General features: G+C 35.9%; 1 protein-coding gene across 16 annotated transcripts in view; it reads left to right on the top strand.

The window, feature by feature from the left end:
* The window catches only part of SYNE1 (spectrin repeat containing nuclear envelope protein 1), a 465530-nt gene that overhangs the window by 172074 nt on the left and 276560 nt on the right, over positions 1-16896 (top strand). For 15 of the 16 annotated variants that reach the window (XM_079939340.1, XM_079939347.1, XM_079939346.1 and 12 more), the window contains 10 exons: positions 8-172; positions 1100-1267; positions 2768-2938; positions 3954-4094; positions 7977-8137; positions 10112-10262; positions 13375-13602; positions 13986-14084; positions 15589-15776; positions 16171-16294. In XM_079939340.1, the coding sequence (XP_079795466.1) occupies positions 8-172; positions 1100-1267; positions 2768-2938; positions 3954-4094; positions 7977-8137; positions 10112-10262; positions 13375-13602; positions 13986-14084; positions 15589-15776; positions 16171-16294 (1596 nt within the window). Of the gene's footprint in view, positions 1-7; positions 173-1099; positions 1268-2767; positions 2939-3953; positions 4095-7976; positions 8861-10111; positions 10263-13374; positions 13603-13985; positions 14085-15588; positions 15777-16170; positions 16295-16896 lie in introns of those variants that run through there. The other variant, XM_079939341.1, reaches the window with a different exon arrangement.

The following is a 16896-nucleotide window of genomic DNA, read 5'->3' as shown; positions in this document are numbered from 1 at the left end:
ATTCCAGGAGATCAGAAATGGTGTTACCAAAAAAGGCGAGACTCTCAGCTGGCTGAAATCCAGGCTTAAAATTTTGATTGAAGTCTCTTCTGAGAATGAAGCCCAAAAGCAAGGAGATGAACTGGCAAAATTATCTAGTTCCTTCAAGGCTCTTGGGACTTTGTTGTCAGAGGTAAAGCATTTACTCATCCTCTAAATGGACAGCTCGGGGTGAAGAATCTGGAAGGTTCCTTTGGGTTGCAGTTTAACAAGTAATTTTATAAAGAATGTGTAGTTTAAACAGAATAGCTCAGATACTTACGCATATGAAGATTGGTGGGGAAGATGGGCAGGATGTTTGCTTTATGGTCTGTGACGTTATTGGATGTTAGTTCAGGTTAACTATCTATATTTAAAGTACAAAGCTTATAGATCCACACACTTTGACTCTTACTAAAAGCATTCTTTCATGGTCAGTTTGAGGTTAAGAACCCAGGCTTGAGAGTCAAACGATCCCAGTTCTAGAGCTTAACTCTGATACCCCATTTCCTACGTAACCATGAGCTTGTCATTTAACATCTCTGGACCTTGATTTATGTACTTGTAAAACAGGGCTAAAAATACTTACCCAAAAGGTGGTGTCAAGAATTGAATGCAATGATGTATGTAAAGCACTTAGTACAGTGCCTGGAACACAGTAAATAACTGATAGCTTGTAATAATAAAATATTCATGTTGAGTCAGCAGGCCAGTAAAGTCTGTTTCGGGCAAGATCTACTCATTTTAAACTTGATATACATTTCAATGTTTATAGTCCTTTGTAGATTATACAAACCCATCTACTCCATTTCTAGTAGGGCCACGTCTACCCTTGAAAGAATATTTTTACTGACCAGGTTATCTTACGAATCTGATGAGTTTGTACATGGGAAGATAATGTAAGAATGTAAAGTATAATAAATAGTTATCAGGATTTCTTGAAATCATTTATAAGCTAGCATGGAAAAATGATCACTTGGAGGACAAAGTTCCCTGATTCTGAAAGATCTGAAATTCTCTACAGAAAATTAGATGTCCCTAATCTAACAGTTTGATCGATTGATTTTTCATGAAAATCTAGGTTGAAAAGATGTTAAGCAACTTTGGAGACTGTGTCCGGTACAAAGAAATAGTCAAGAGTTCCCTTGAAGAGTTAATGACTGGCTCTAAGGAAGTCCAGGAAGAAGCTGAGAAGATCTTGGACACTGAAAATTTGTTTGAAGCACAGCAACTACTCTTTCATCACCAGGTAGGATGCCTGTTTACTTCAGTGCATTTATGCAAAGTTGTTTAGTTACTGAGAACCAGAGAGATGGAGAGTAAGTCTATCCACTGACTGGAGGGGGGAAGATGGGGAGCTTGGGAGGCAACTCAGATGAATAGTTAAAAAAAACTTGGCACTTCTGTCCGCTCTGTGAAACACTAAATATTTTAGAACATCTTGCAAGATAAATTCTCAGCCAGAGCGATTTGATGATACCAAAAAGTTGGAGGAATATTGTGGAAGAAAAGTTGATTTTGCTATGAAAACCTTCATAAAATTGTCCTTTGCTAAATTGCTAAATTGTCCTTTTCGTAACAGAGAAGGAAAGCATAAACAAACTTTCATATTTGAGATCGCTGTTCTTTTATTATGTTGCAATCTTTGCTCTTCAATTTACAACTTTGAATACATCCTGGTTTGGGAAATTATAAATTAACATGTACCAGTCCTTTCTGAAGAGTGTGCTCCTACAAAGGATTAGAACCGGAACTAAAGAAATTCTGGTACATGTGTTGATAATTAACAGTTTTAATCAGCTTTACTTGTCAAACTCAACATAAGTGGAAGGATGATTTTCAAATTAATCTAATGACAGAATTTTAGCTAACTTAATATGTAAGAAAATGTTAGCTAATTTTATATGTAATAATATATCAAAATGGAAGTTGCATTAAAAGTATATATAAAACAGCAGGCTTTAGGCTTTATAGATTTACTTAGTAATTATAAAAAGGCTGTGAGTCCAAAAGAAAATAATGCTTAGTGTTATATTGTTCTCAATCACTGTAAGTGTTGTTTGGGTTTCAGTTTACTTTAAATCAGAGAAATATGAGATTATAGATATTTACATTAATATTTAAAAACTCTTCACATTTCTTGGACCAGGTGCTTGGCTATATGGGTGTGTTTACTTTGTGAAGATTCATAAGCTGTGTTTTGAGATTTGTGTACCATTCTGTGTGTACATTATACTTCAATAAAAAGTTTATTTTAAAACATATCTTTCCCCAAATATCTCAGACTATTAATCATTCTGAATATACCCTGGAATTAAATCTCTTCATATTAGCATTTTTACAGCATGGATGATTTTCAAAAATTGGAGTCGGGACTTCGTGTTTTTAGGCAGAATATAGTTCTTTAAGGAGAATTATGTCAAATGAATAGTTCTGCCAAATTCCATCTGTAGTATTGCACGAAATATTAAATGTTATCTAAATTAGCACACAATTAAAACACTCTGGCCAAATTAATTATGCTGTTTCCCATTAAAAACATAAAATATTTATAAATGATGCCCATCTTTGATTAGTATAGAGCCTTCATTACCATCTAAACTATTCATCCTAAGTTTAAAATGCAGTTTGGGCCCCTGCTGCGGGAGATTGTACCTTTCCGTAACTATTAAAGTGTGGGTGTTTATGTCCCTGCCTGGGTGCTTAGACAGTTAATATTTCTATCCATCTGTTGAACAAATGCTTGCAGCAAAAGACAAAGAGGATCAATGCAAAGAAGAGGGATGTGCAGCAGCAGATCGCACAGGCTCGGCAGGGAGAAGGTGGGCTGCCTGGCCGAGTCCAAGAGGAGCTGCAGAAGCTAGAGAGCACCCTGGACAACGTGGAGCACAGCCGGGAGAAGCAGGAGCGCCGCATCCAGGTAGGAGACCGGAAGTTACGTCATGGCCTGTATTAACTTCTGGGTCACAGGTTACACATGTCCTACTAGCAGGAGCAAAGGTTTATTGTTCCCGCCTCTGAGGCACCCGCATTCCATTAAACACTTACATGAGTTATCTCTTTTAATCACAGCATCAGCCTTGTGAGATAGGTACTGTAATTAGCACATTTTCCAAGTGTGGATGCTTAAAAACAAAGGGAGGATTTTCCCTGAAATCACAGAGCAGTGATCAATTGTAAAGCCAGGATTTTTTTTTTTTTTTTTTTTTGCGGTACGCGGGCCTCTCACTGTTGCGGCCCCTCCCGTTGCAGAGCACAGGCTCCGGACGCGCAGGCTCAGCAGCCATGGCTCACGGGCCCAACCGCTCCGCGGCATGTGGGATCTTCCCGGACCGGGGCACAAACCCGTGTCCCCTGCATCGGCAGGCAGACCCTCAACCACTGCGCCACCAGGGAAGTCCCGTAAAGCCAGGATTTTTAATCCACACTTGTCTGAATCCAGAAATTGATGTTGGATTATTTCACTTTTCTGGACAGTTCAGCAGTCACACCTTTATGGTTTATTGTGTCCTTAACACATTAACTTAAAAAAGTTCTTGGATTTTTTATTTCCCCCTGCTTACCGCCTGCTGCACTTCCTTCTCTCTCTCTCTTTCATCCTTCCTTTTTTTTTTTTGAGAGACATTGGGAGGGTTTCTTTCTTTTGTCCCTTATCTACAGTTAAGTAATATCCTAAGATTCTTAGGACTTTACAGAAGATAAAAAAGACTCAGACTCTTAGGCCATACATCCTCTTTTGCTAGATGAATTGAGAGTCAAAAGGGGAATTCTTATAGAAGACATTAAAATCATTTTTATTCTGTGTAATTGTTTGGCATTTGAACTGAAAGTTAACTGGAAGTTAATAGCCTGACAAGTGAATGGAAATGTGACAGTATTTTGTGATACATTCTGATAGTTCATAACATCATATGTTATTTATTTTTTCTAATTAGGTCACATTAAGAAAATGGGAGAGATTTGAAACAAACAAAGAGACAGTGGTCAGATACCTTTTTCAAACAGGTTCCAGCCACGAGCGCTTCTTGAGTTTTAGCAGTTTGGAAAGCTTATCTTCAGAATTGGAACAGACAAAGGTATATTGGCAAGACCACATAGTCCCTTGGTACCCATTATTCCCAAGAAAAACTGTGTTTCATTTCATTACTTATTATAATTATTTAATCAATTTTTATTGTTCACTTATGATTCACTCTTCAACACATTGGTCAGGTTGCTCTGGGGAATGAAAATATAAATAAGATTGAAACATCAAGATGTTTTCATTAAAGTGGGAAATAGTTTCCTAATAGATGGATAAATTTCTAAAACATCTTTCTGAAGTCAGTGATATTTTGAACTGAAACTCGAAGGGCAGGTAAGACATAGAAAAGCAGAGTTTGGGGCAGAAAACCAGCATTCCTGTAATGGGAAACGCCATGAAGTATAAAAGTGTGAGAAATGGGGATTCTCTGCTATAAAGCAGAAAAGGGGAGTGAAGTTGTAAAGGAAAGTTGGGCCACATCACAAAGACTCTTGAAGGCCTAAAGCGTTACTCTCTAGGCTACGTGGAACCATTAGAGGTTTGTAAGAAGGAGAGTCACATGAGCAGAGCTGTCCTTTAGGGAGATGAGTTTCTTAAGCAGGTGTAGAACATTGAAAGCATAGAAGTCTGGAGTCATGGGTTCTAGTTATAAAGTTATTGCATGCGTACATGAATAGGAACATGAATTAGGGTAATGGAGATGGCAATGGTGATATGGCAATGGTGATTGGGACAGATGTAAAAGAGACAAAGGGAAGGAAAAAAGCATGATACCCAAGGTTCTGAGCCTGACGGAGACAATGGGAGCGAGACAGGAAATTGGAGTAGCTGTTAATGGGGGAAGATGAACAACTGCGTTTTGAACATATTGAGTTTGATGTCCAGTGGGACATCCAAGAGATAATATTTAGTAGGTGTGCTTGGTAAGCTCAGCCCTGTAAGCTCAAACACCTTGGACACTCAGAGCAGACCAGTAAATTTGTGCGAATCATTTAGAGTTGTACAGGCCCCTTTGGTTCCTAGTGCATATGTTTTGGGTTTATAGAAAGACTGAATTAGTGTAGAAATGTGTTTGTCAATGTATAAGAAAGAACATTCTTACATCCATCCTTTCATAACCTTTAGCAAGGAAACCCCTGTGCTTCTGTTTTCTCACCAGTAGAAGGCTTCTGTGTCTCTTGTACTGTAAATTTGTCACTACTTCTCCTGTTATTAACTCACTGAGGAGTTTGAAGTTTTATAAGGCCACAGAATCTTTCAATTCTGTATGATTTTCATCAGCCATTTAAATAGAAATTAGTTATTTTTAATTTTAATTATTTTACATATTAAAAATGTATCCGGTATCTTTTATAAATACAAACACATACATTGTGTGAATTAACACATGGGTGTTCCCCCTGGGTATCATCCAGAGTTTCTGATACCCTGCAGCTCCAACTGCTTTGAATTGGTTTGCCAGCTATAGATGAAACAAATGTGGTCTTTTTGTCTTATTTTTAAAATTCTCCTTAGCCAATAACCTTGCATACTTTGGGATTGATTTAATGATGTGAGCTAACAATTATTGAACATACCCTATTTGCTGATCTAATCATTTGATGTTTATCATCTTCTTTAATCACCAAAATAATCCTTAGAGATTATTAATTAATTAATTATTAATCCTTAGAGATTATTACCATTATTAATCATGTGGTATAAATGAGGAAATATAAGGTACAAAGTTGTTACTGAATTTATCCAAGGTCTCAGGATTACTAACTGGTGAAGTTGGGATGCAAACCCAAGAGGTCTGAGTCTAGAGCTCATAACCTCAGCCTCCATATTATATTTTCATGAAAAAACTGAGTTACTTCACTAATTGTTGATATACACTGCTGCACAAGCATACGTCATCTGGAATAATTGTTCTCTGTTTCTCTGCTTCCTTGACATTGTTAATATAGCCTTCATGCCTGTTGTAACCCTTGAGTAGTTGTGCTGAGGAACTTGAGGGCTTTCTGTCTGCCAGTGTGTGTTTATAGCAATATCATGTTTAATCTTCACAGTATGCCTTTACTGATGAGATGAAAATTCAGAGAGTGGTGTGACTCAAGGTCCCACAGCTAGTTTGTGTGTGAAGGTCAGAGCCAAGTTTCAACTCTAGACCTGTCTGATGCCACAGTCCATTCTTTGCAGCTGCACCCTGCTGCCACTCATATGTCTTCTTAGGACATAGAGATAAAGCCTTACAACATTATTCTAGTTTTGTTTTATTTGGTTTTTATCAACGTCATTCTGTTCTTCGGATTCCTCTGCATTGTGCTTTCCCCATACGTAGCTCCCACAGAAGGCTCTCAGATTGAATGTATATAAGCGTTTTCAAACATTACTTTCTCCATGTGTTTTCCTGGGTTCAGGGAAACGCTAGGGGGAAAAAACACTTTTATGCTTCTTATTTTATTCATGGGGTTCTGCTGTGATGCACAGATTTCACAATTGAATCTACAATGACAGTAAGTTCACATATAGTGATAGTAGATGCTTCTAACCACAGAATTTAATGTTGTGACATTAGTACGTACTGTATTTTAGGATATTATAAATCTCTCAACCATAAGGAAGATGTACTTACTCATTTTTATTCTTTCAAATTGCAGGGTACTTCTCTGACGTAATGTTGATCTTTCTATGAGGACGTTAAATCTTTCAAACATGAAGATGAAGTAGTATTATGTAGTAACTATCTTATATGGTGTTAGGTAATGGTTTTGAGAGATGCTCTGAAGGAAAAGGTGGCTATCAGGAGTCTGACTTTTAGAAATTATTTACACTACTTATTTAGGAGAGAGCAGTTTAGGATCAAAATTTGAAGCTCCTCTGATATAATCCAGGAGAAGAAATGAGACCCTAAGTTACTTCTTTTCCACTCAGGATTGTCTCTGGGTTTACCTTTTCTAATTCAGTATTCAATATATTTACCTGACAAAGTTGAGATAACTAAAATTTACCAGTGCCTCAAATACATGAAATTAATTTTTGAATTAAGGTGATTCACTATTATTGAAAATCAGTGTGTGAACTTTATAAACCATTTTATCCTCAATTTTATGTGAAGGTAGTAAAAAAAAAAATGATAATAGGTATGCCAGAGTGCCGGGCACTTAAAAATGAAATTGCTCATGAAATGTTAACAGTAAACTTTTGAGAAAAGTATTACTATCTGCGTTTTATGTGAAAGAGCCTGAAAAGTAATTTGCCAAAGACGAACAACTGGTAATTAGCAAATCAGGAACCCTAGTCCAGGTTTGAGTAGTTCAAAACTTATCTTCTTTCCCTCGTGTTGTATATGGATATATAGTAAACAAGATTTAACAGCATTAAGATCAGTTTATAGCTCTTTTCAGAGAACTAGTTAACAAAATGTTTTTTTAAAGATCAGTGATACTCTGTGTTGACTAAGATATCCTTCAATTAAATAAACAAGTATTTATATTCACTGGCCTAGAAATCTGTTATCTTTATGACTGAAAAAAAAAATCACTAATGATCATTGCCCAACTGGCCTGTAATAAACTAACATATGTGTAGACAAGTTAATTACTATAATGTGGCTCAGAATTCTAAACAGAAAACCCAAACCGGGAGACAATGGAGTACACATTTTTTTGAGAATTGTTGGATAACTATGAAAGTAGTTCTCCAACTATGAAGGTCTGGTTGTGGTTTCACTTATATAAAATGAAAATAATTTAACAAAGTGTCTATTTTGGCCATAATGAAAAAAAGTCTGTTTTATTGCTAAGAATATTATATGCCAACATTCTTATATGTTTGAATCTATCTATTTATCTATCCGTCTATTCTGGGGGGAGACTACAGTATGTGCAGTTTATCTGAGAGCAGAGTTTAATAGAAGATGCTGTTCTAACAATTAAAATATCTTTTTTAGGAGTTTTCTAAGCGAACAGAAGGTATTGCAGTCCAGGCTGAGAATCTTGTGAAGGAAGCTTCAGAGATCCCACTTGGGCCCAAGAATAAGAAGCTGCTTCAACGGCAGGCCAAGTCAATCCAAGAGCAAGTCAAAAAATTAGAAGACACACTTGAAGAAGAGTATGTGCTTGACAAGTCCTAAACTTTCTTCTCTGAGATAAAGTTTCATACACTCTTTCCTGTATATTGTATTCAAAACATTCTTTTAAAATCTCCAAGTGTCCGTGTATTTCAGCATGTGTTGAGGAAGCAACTTACAATTCAAAAGAAAATATCACCAATAGAGAATCCAACATCTGTAACAGAGCAGAAAAATATAAGTGATGTGGTTTTTGCATCGTAAACTGATTCTTTTCATGAGAAAGCCATATCTATAAAATTTCAGTGGCCTTTGTACACTGGAGAAGGGAATCTCAAAAAAGAACCAATATTTAAGATAATTTTTTTACTGTATTATTCTGCTGTCACCTGTTAGAGGGAAGGGTAGATTTTTGGTTGTGTAGATTCTAGGCCTAAATACATATGGCATAGACCAGGCATCTTCAACTCCAAGAAGCTCACAGAGCTTGCTTACAGTGCCTCAATGTTCAAATTGTCACTGATTGTATACTATTTCCAAAAATTAATTTCAAAAATCTATTTTATTTTTAAACATTTAGTGTTTAAATATCTAAAAAGAAAGAAAATAGTTTGGCCTATGGTATCCTGTTATGTACAAGATAGACACACACAAAAATTTGGAGGGGATAAACATATGACCAATGTTCCTCAAAATAATATGGCTGAATGGTTCTATTTTAAAGGTTATTTAGTGGCAAATCACCCACATGTATTGTTTTTAAGGTATAGGACATAATTTCTAGATGAGTATTAAAATGGAAAATTTGTTTTTAATACTATTGACACCTTATAATTAATGTTGTACCTGTGTCTAAACTTTAAAATTTATTAAATAATTTATTTAAAGTAAATTGTGACTTAAACCTTTAAATATTATCTATCAAGGTAGAAATAGTAAAACTTAGAGTTTATTAGAAAGGAAGTTACTTCCATTAGAAATATCCACTTGAATCTTTATTTCATTAAAAGAACTGAAATATAATAGAGCTTGAATTAACTGCACTGATGAGAGCATAGACTCATCCAGGGTATACATTTGAGGCTGCAGTATTATTGAATTTGACAATCAATGATGCCATTGTATTTTCCTTGATGTCTTCAAGTGCCTTTTGGTAAACAGGGAAATTCCTTCTTTTTTTTTAACCCAAGGACTTAACAGTTCAATGATATACTCTTAGTTTCCCAGTCTTTCTAAACTGAAAGCCATAATCACCTGGTTATATATGCATAACTATCCCACGGCTATATGTGCATGACTAATACAAACTGGGAACCTATAATTGAAATTTTATTCACTAGATTTATTACAAATAAGTCCCAAGTTGTCTAAAAGCAGTTAGGGTGCTCATGTACAAGAATTTATAAAGTCTTTTAGAATCAAGATCATACAGACATCTAAGAATAGCTGAAATTGTTATAGATAATAGATTGCAGCCTCCACTCTAATAACAGAAACAGTTCCTGCACGGCAGCATGGGATTCAGATTACAAGCTTTATCTTGCTTCATAAAGATGTATTTTATAAAGATCTCTGAGTATAAAGCATCACTGCAGTATCTCTCCTCTAAGAGCCAAAGGGCCACGTTGACAAAAGTAGGACTGTTAGAAAAACTGTGTGCACTGGAATCTAAGTGAGAAGTTTACTAAAATAAGTCTGGCAACTACTGTTCGCATGCACAGTTTAACAAGATTATGCCTGGATTCAAACCCTTTGGACCCAGCAATATTTTGTTCAAAGCACAGTTCCATCCATAACATAGCTTAGTGCTACCTCATTCTCAGAAGAGACAGGAATACTTGAGGACTGACTAACTCAGATCAAATGTGCATTTTTTTTCCCCTGTTCTAATAGTTTCAGCTTTGATGTGGTCACAGATGTCTTCACTATCTTTTCACCTGGTGATTTAAAGGAAAATGTATTGTTTTTCTCTATTAAGATACTGCATTTTATTTACTTAATTTGGTTAATTTTAGTATTAAAACCATGGAAATGGTGAAAAACAAGTGGAATCATTTTGGCACTAATTTTGAGACCCTGTCCGTCTGGATAACTGAGAAAGAAAAAGAACTCAATGACTTGGAAACTTCGTCATCTGCCATGGACACACAAATCAACCAAATTAAGGTGACCTGCTCACAAGTTACATTTATAATCCATGTCTAGGTTTTAAGAGCACCTTTCTTACATTTCATCAAATGCTGTTTGTCCCCAGAACAAATCTGTCATTGCTATGTGACTCTATTAAAATTAACTTCACACAAAATGCTGAGCTAAAAGGTCTTGATTGACACTGGGCAACACTTAATAGATGGAATTATGTATTAATATTGTCTGGCTTATGCATTCAAAGTCATTATTGTGTGCAATATCATTAAAATGTTTTTATGGTTACATTATTCTTTTCCTTGATTTTGAATTAACCCCATTAGAGTGCCCTGTTGATGGATTTATACGCCATGAAATGTGTTCATCGTCTGCAACCTTATTTTTAAGAACTATTCTAAACGTCTAGCTCAAGTATCGGTGGCACTTACCCTCACCAGCCACAAGGAGGGGTTGGAGAAATTACTTTCTTCACGTGAAGCCATCAGAGTCCATCGATCTCATGCTGGCATTTATGATGCCCTTGGGGGCATGGACTGAGACGCTCTGATATGTTATCCTCCAGTTCTAAAATGACCAAGTACCTAGACTGTCATCGTCCATTTCATTCAAGTAGCTTAAGAAAAAAAATGGGCTGAAAGAAATGAATTCTGAATGTTCATTTCTCTTTCTTTTATGCTATTTTTACACAACGCATTTTCACAGTTCAACCGCTTCTTTTTCTAACTCAGCTCAATTTTTTTGGAGTGGGAAAACCCTTTGCCATTTCATTCGATTAAATATAGTAAAATAAATACCAAGGTGAGGGAATGTTTCCCATTACGACTCAGAACAAGTCATTGCCATGTGCACAGTGGGAGGATGCAATATTGTTTAGCTAAGATTACAAGCTGTGCAGATTGCCTATCACATCTTCTGCAGTCAAGGATACATGGAGTCTGGTGTATGCAGTCTAGCTTATGTCTTGTGTGATATACTAGGCAAAACAGATGCCCAGCCATTAAAGAATGAAATATGTTTAATCTTTAAAACTGTTTTTAAAAGTTGCCGTTTAATTCTAAGAAAACAAAGAATAGCGCATTGAAATAGTTTTGTCTCAACATGCTTCCTTCAGAAATTTTTGACATACACCCTTGAACTTGTTTATCCTTCCTCTAATTCATTTTTCTATTTTCTTAAACCTTAATTCCAGAACTTCTGAAATATGTCAGTGATCAAATGTCATCACATTGCTTTTAAGAAACAAAATGATTATTTTATTTTTAAGTATATAAACATTCAGTTGTGGATTTCCATGCCGTCAAGCTGAAATACATTTTAATATTCCAATATGACACTTTGAAAACTATCTAAAAATGAATATGAGTATCAGGAAAAATATATTTGCTAGAAATAAGCAAAGATAGAGTTGAATACACCGTACTGTGGAGTTGAGGCTCATAGGTTCCCTTTCTATTTCCAAACAGAAGATTACATTATAGGAAATATTCAAAATATGTTAACACTTGTCATAGTATTTTCACTTCAAACTCTTAGGATTAAAATTAATGAAGCATTTGAGTGTTGTTGTGAAGATACTTACCTATAAGCCCATTTTTGTTCTTTATTACATGCTATTCCAAATTGACTAATTTCTTATTCCTAATTGATAACTCACAAACGATAAGAACATACACTGGGTTCCCCTTCCATCTTCTCTTCGTGGATTGGAAATCTTTCCTGCCACAATCCAACAATATAATTATATAGTTTGCATCTATGAATTTGTTAATGGTATACATTACTCTAAGAACTAAGAACTTTGATCTTAACTAAGATGGTTTCACTGAGGTGTTGGAAGCACCTAGAGCAACTCTTAGCACATAAAAAACTCAAAATACATTTGTTGAATTATGAGTAATTTTTCCAAAAAAAGTCATCTTAAAAAACAGCAAAACAAAGAAAGATTGTATTAATGCTCAAACAACAAATATCTATCAGATATACCACTATAGTCATGAATATGAAAAATAAAAACAAACAGCTGATGTGTAACTGGCTCTAATCTGATGCCAGCTGTTTCCAAGAGTCTTATCTAAACAGAAGTTGTTTCTGACTCTGTTGTCTCATCTAGACAGAAGTCACACATTTATTTTTTCTAGGGTAACAGTATTTTCTATTTAAATTATTTGAAACTGAGACTTGTCTGAATTTTTGGCTTTATTTTGATTGAATGGTTTGGCTCTTTTTCTCAGAGAAACAGTTTTTCTTCTCTTATAAATAAATAAACCTCTGTTTATAAGAGGCCCCCCCCAACACACGCGCACGCACACGCACGCGCATGTGCCCACTTTCAGTACTTTTCTTGGGTTGGCTAATAGATAAAATGTCCTCCTGCCCCAAATGGAAATCATAGTCTGTAGGCTCCTTACTGTAGAGTCTGCAGCTAGTGAATACAGTGGTGGTTCCCCAAGTGGATTTTCTGGGTCAGCAGCAGTGCATCACCCGGGAAGTTGTCAGAGCTGCGAAGTGGGCCCTGCCTGAGACCCAGGGAGTCTGACTCCCTGAGGTTGGAGCCAGGAGACCCTAATGTATTCCAAATTTGGAAACCATTGGCATAAAGTATAGTTGATAAATATGAAAAGACTGGGTTTAGGTAGGAGCAGAATCAGAAAAGCTTTTAGTTAGGTAAAATATGAAATAGCTTCATTTTAGGAAAATTAAATGAATGCCAATATTAGCATTCCTATGCGTTTGGGAACATACTACTTCCCAGACCAGTTGGTCAAAACTCTTGACTCATAGGATAAGCAGAGAATTCTCTGTACCTTCAGAGAGACTGTAAGAGTTCCAGGGACATGTTCTTGCTTCACTGTGAGCAGGGGTGGCCTTTTCTCCTTATTCTCCATCCAGCGAGTATGACCACCACCAGTTTGTATTTTTCAGACATTGTCTGCATACCTATCCTCCCCAAACGAGGTCAGGAAACACATGGTGTTTGTTTGTAGCTAGCTGCTTTCTAATGGTGCAAGTACGTTGAAATGTCAGTTAAGGAAAAATTCTGCTGATTTTCTCTCTCTGCAGATGATTATATCATTTCAGGAAGGCAGGCTTGCTCAGCCTACATTGTCATTTTTCTTGTTTTAAATATTAGGTCACGATTCAGGAAATAGAAAGTAAGATCAGCAGCATTACAGGACTAGAAGAAGCAGCTCAGTCTTTTGCTCAATTTATTACCACTGGAGAATCTGCTCGAATCAAAGCCAAGTTAACACAGATAATAAGATACTGGGAAGAACTCCGAGAACATGCACAGAGTCTGGAAGGAACAATCCTGGGACATTTATCTCAGCAGCAAAAGTTTGAAGAGAATCTTAAAAAGGTAACAATTGGTCCTTGCATGCTAAAGTTACCTATTTCACATTGCATTTTATAAATTGTCCAGAAATAATGGAATAAGGAAAAGACACAATTTGCCAATTATTTACCAAGTTGTCAGTGATGACTGAGTTTGTAATTTATATGTAACCTTTTCTCAGGGAATATAAAAATGCCATTATATATTGTGTTCAGATAGGTATTAAGTCTTAATTATATTTCTCTCAAATAGTGGAACACATTGATTTGGGTTTTTTTTAAAAAATAGATTTTATCATCACACTGAATGTTATCCAAAAAAGATAGGCATGCTGTTTCCCCAGTAACCTTCTCTGCCTTGATGTATGTTTTCCCCATCATCATTTTTATATATTACCAATGTTTTAGATCCAGCAGACTCTGTCTGAATTTGAAGATAAACTTGCTGATCCAATTAAAATATGTTCTTCAGCTACAGAAACATACAAAGTTCTCCAAGAACATATGGTAAGAGCATGTTTCAACGTTTCTTCTTATTTATCTACTCAGAAATGTGATAATTCCTGCTTGAAAGGAAAACAGTAAATATTTTTATTAGAGTTAAAATTGAAAAAAATTGTATGTTACTTGAGGAATAATATAGATCAAACATAGTCACTTCATATAACACAAGAAATATAACTGTGCAAATAAGTTTTCATTAAAAATGTATTTAAAGAGTAGTCATTTAAGATATATTTCTCTCTCATAATTAGAACATGTAACTTTTTCAGATTATAGCTGTAATAAGCCCCGTTACCTCTTGCCAACATTATAAAAAATTAAATGTGCAGAAAAATATGTATACATTTGCATAGCAGATTTCAGATTCTAACCCACTACACTCAGATGTGCAAAGATCATGTCCTCACTGATCTTTTCCACAATGGCTAGCTTTTTTGATCTGGTCCCTGAACTGGTAACCACTGTGAGATATTTTGCAAAGCAATAGATGCCTCTGGAAGAATTCAGAGGAAGGAGCAAAGCAAGAGAATCATGCACAAAGAAATACTCAAAAGAAGTGTGTTAATTAATAAACCAGAAAAAAAAATATATATATATATAATCCCTATTATGTGTGCATGCGTGCACAAATACAGAGAAAGGGGCCACAGTAATAGCAAACGGTTGACAAAAGCACAAGTGGAAGAGAAAGTGGAATTTATATTGTTTGAATATTTATCATAAGAATGCATTATTGTGTTACTTATGTAATTTTTAAAAGAAGAACCCCCAAATGAGGAAAAGTAGGAAAATTAGATTGGATAGAATTATTTTAATAGACAACTAAGTTAACAATTGAGTACCAGAGAGGATAATATTATATGTTTCTAATATTTGGATTTCCTAAAGCAAGTTATTTTTCTCTATCTTGATTTTCTGATCTGTAAAATGGGGGCAAATGAAAGAACATACCTCTTATGGTTCTTATGAAGATTAAATGAGATAATATATGTAATGTACATAACACAGTGCCTGCCACATTCTCAGGTTCCCTAATTGTTCTTATCGTGGATTCCTGACGGCAGCTATGTCAGCCATAACTTCCCATATTTTTTTTAATAAAATTATAGCATGTTGCATGTAGCTCTTATAAATTAGGAGTAGGGTTTTTAAAAATATATTTGGTATAACATGAATAACAAATTTCACAAATTATCTAAATCCTTAAGGGAAAGTTGTAATTATTCAGTAAACAGCAACAAATTCTTATTTGGGGAATAGTCTCTCCATTCTCACCTTTGACTTCTGCATTTATGAAGTAACTTGCTTGTCACTTCCACTATGTCTCGCTGAAAATCATGGGCAGAGAATTTTTTTTGCTGAAAATCATGGGCAGAGACATATTTTAGTACCATTGCTGTTTATTATGCCTTTGCGAAAACGTTTGGTGATAACGGGTCTCAAAGAAAAACGTAGGTCTCCTTTCTTGATGCTATGCATTCATGGAACTCTTTTGCTCTCACATCAGGATCTCTGTCAGGCCCTGGAATCACTGACCAGCACGGTGGCTGCCCTGTCAGCCAGCGCCCGCAAGGTCTCTCACAGAGACTCCTCCATCCAGGAGGCTGCAGCCCTGAAGCAGAACTACGAGTGTTTGCTGCGTCAGACCAAGGAGAGACAGATTGTGCTCGAGAAGCTGCTGGCCCACTGGCAGAGGTGAGCAGCCTTCCTTCTCCAGTTGGCAGACAGGGTTTCAATAGCTACTCCTAACTAGGAAATTCTGGACTTTAAGTGATGGGACATGACCATCCCGCATGTAAAACTCATCAGCTCATGTGCCTACCATGGGAAGACATTGATCTTCATCATAAGATGAAGATCCCTGATTGTGGAGGGGATGTATGAGTATCTTTACACATTACACACATCTAAACACATGTGCAAGTTCATACACAAACATGAAAGGAGTGGTTTTTCCACCTTCACGTCTAGAAAAAGACAACAAACACTGTGGTATTTATAATGGTTACTGTTGAACCCCTCAACTTCAGAAAAGTTTTCAAGTATGATAATTTTGCATGAATTTGTTTCTTATCTCTGCTTTGTGTAGGCTAGAGAAAGAACTGTCTACCTTTTTGACTTGGTTAGAGCGATGTGAAGCTATAGCCAGTCCCCCAGAAGCCAACATTTCTGCAGACAGAGTCAAGGTGGAGAATGAACTTCAATTAGTACAGGCAAGTTCAAGGAAGTGAGAGGAAAATGAAATGCTCTTTGTTATGGTTGCGTTGTAAAACAAAATCAAGTACGAAATCCCTTCTGCAACTTAACTTCTTGTTTTCGTTTCATGGTCCTGCAAAGAAGAGCAGCCCTGACCTGAAAGACAAAGTCATGGTGAACTTTGTGATGATAAGTTTCCATGATGTATTAGAAAATCCTGTAACATAATGTCTGGCACTTGAATGCAAATTATTGGCAGGGGAGTTGAAGGAGAAATGGGTAGAAACATAGATGAAACAAGGTTGACCATCAGTGAATAATTTTTGAAGTTGGGTAATAGCTGTATTCCTTCTACTTTTGCATTTGTATGAATTTGGGGTAATAAAAAAGTCACAGCAATGATTATTTTCAAACAAGACACCATAAAATGAATAAACACAAATGCAGAAGATAGAAAGACAAAGAATACTAGCTTATTACATTCTTGAAGAAGCCAACATTTTATACTTAAAATAATCTTTAAGTATTACTGAAACTACAGACAATGTTACTGATTTCTGGAGATTAATGACTTGCTTTAAGCGATGCTATCTGTGCCAGAAAATTCAACAGGCAATAT

The sequence above is a fragment of the Stenella coeruleoalba genome (assembly GCF_951394435.1).
Source record: "Stenella coeruleoalba genome assembly, chromosome: 12".
Classification (NCBI taxonomy): Eukaryota; Metazoa; Chordata; class Mammalia; order Artiodactyla; family Delphinidae; genus Stenella; species Stenella coeruleoalba.
The sequence above is the reverse complement of the archived record's forward strand: the minus strand, read 5'-3'. Positions and strand labels throughout refer to the sequence as shown.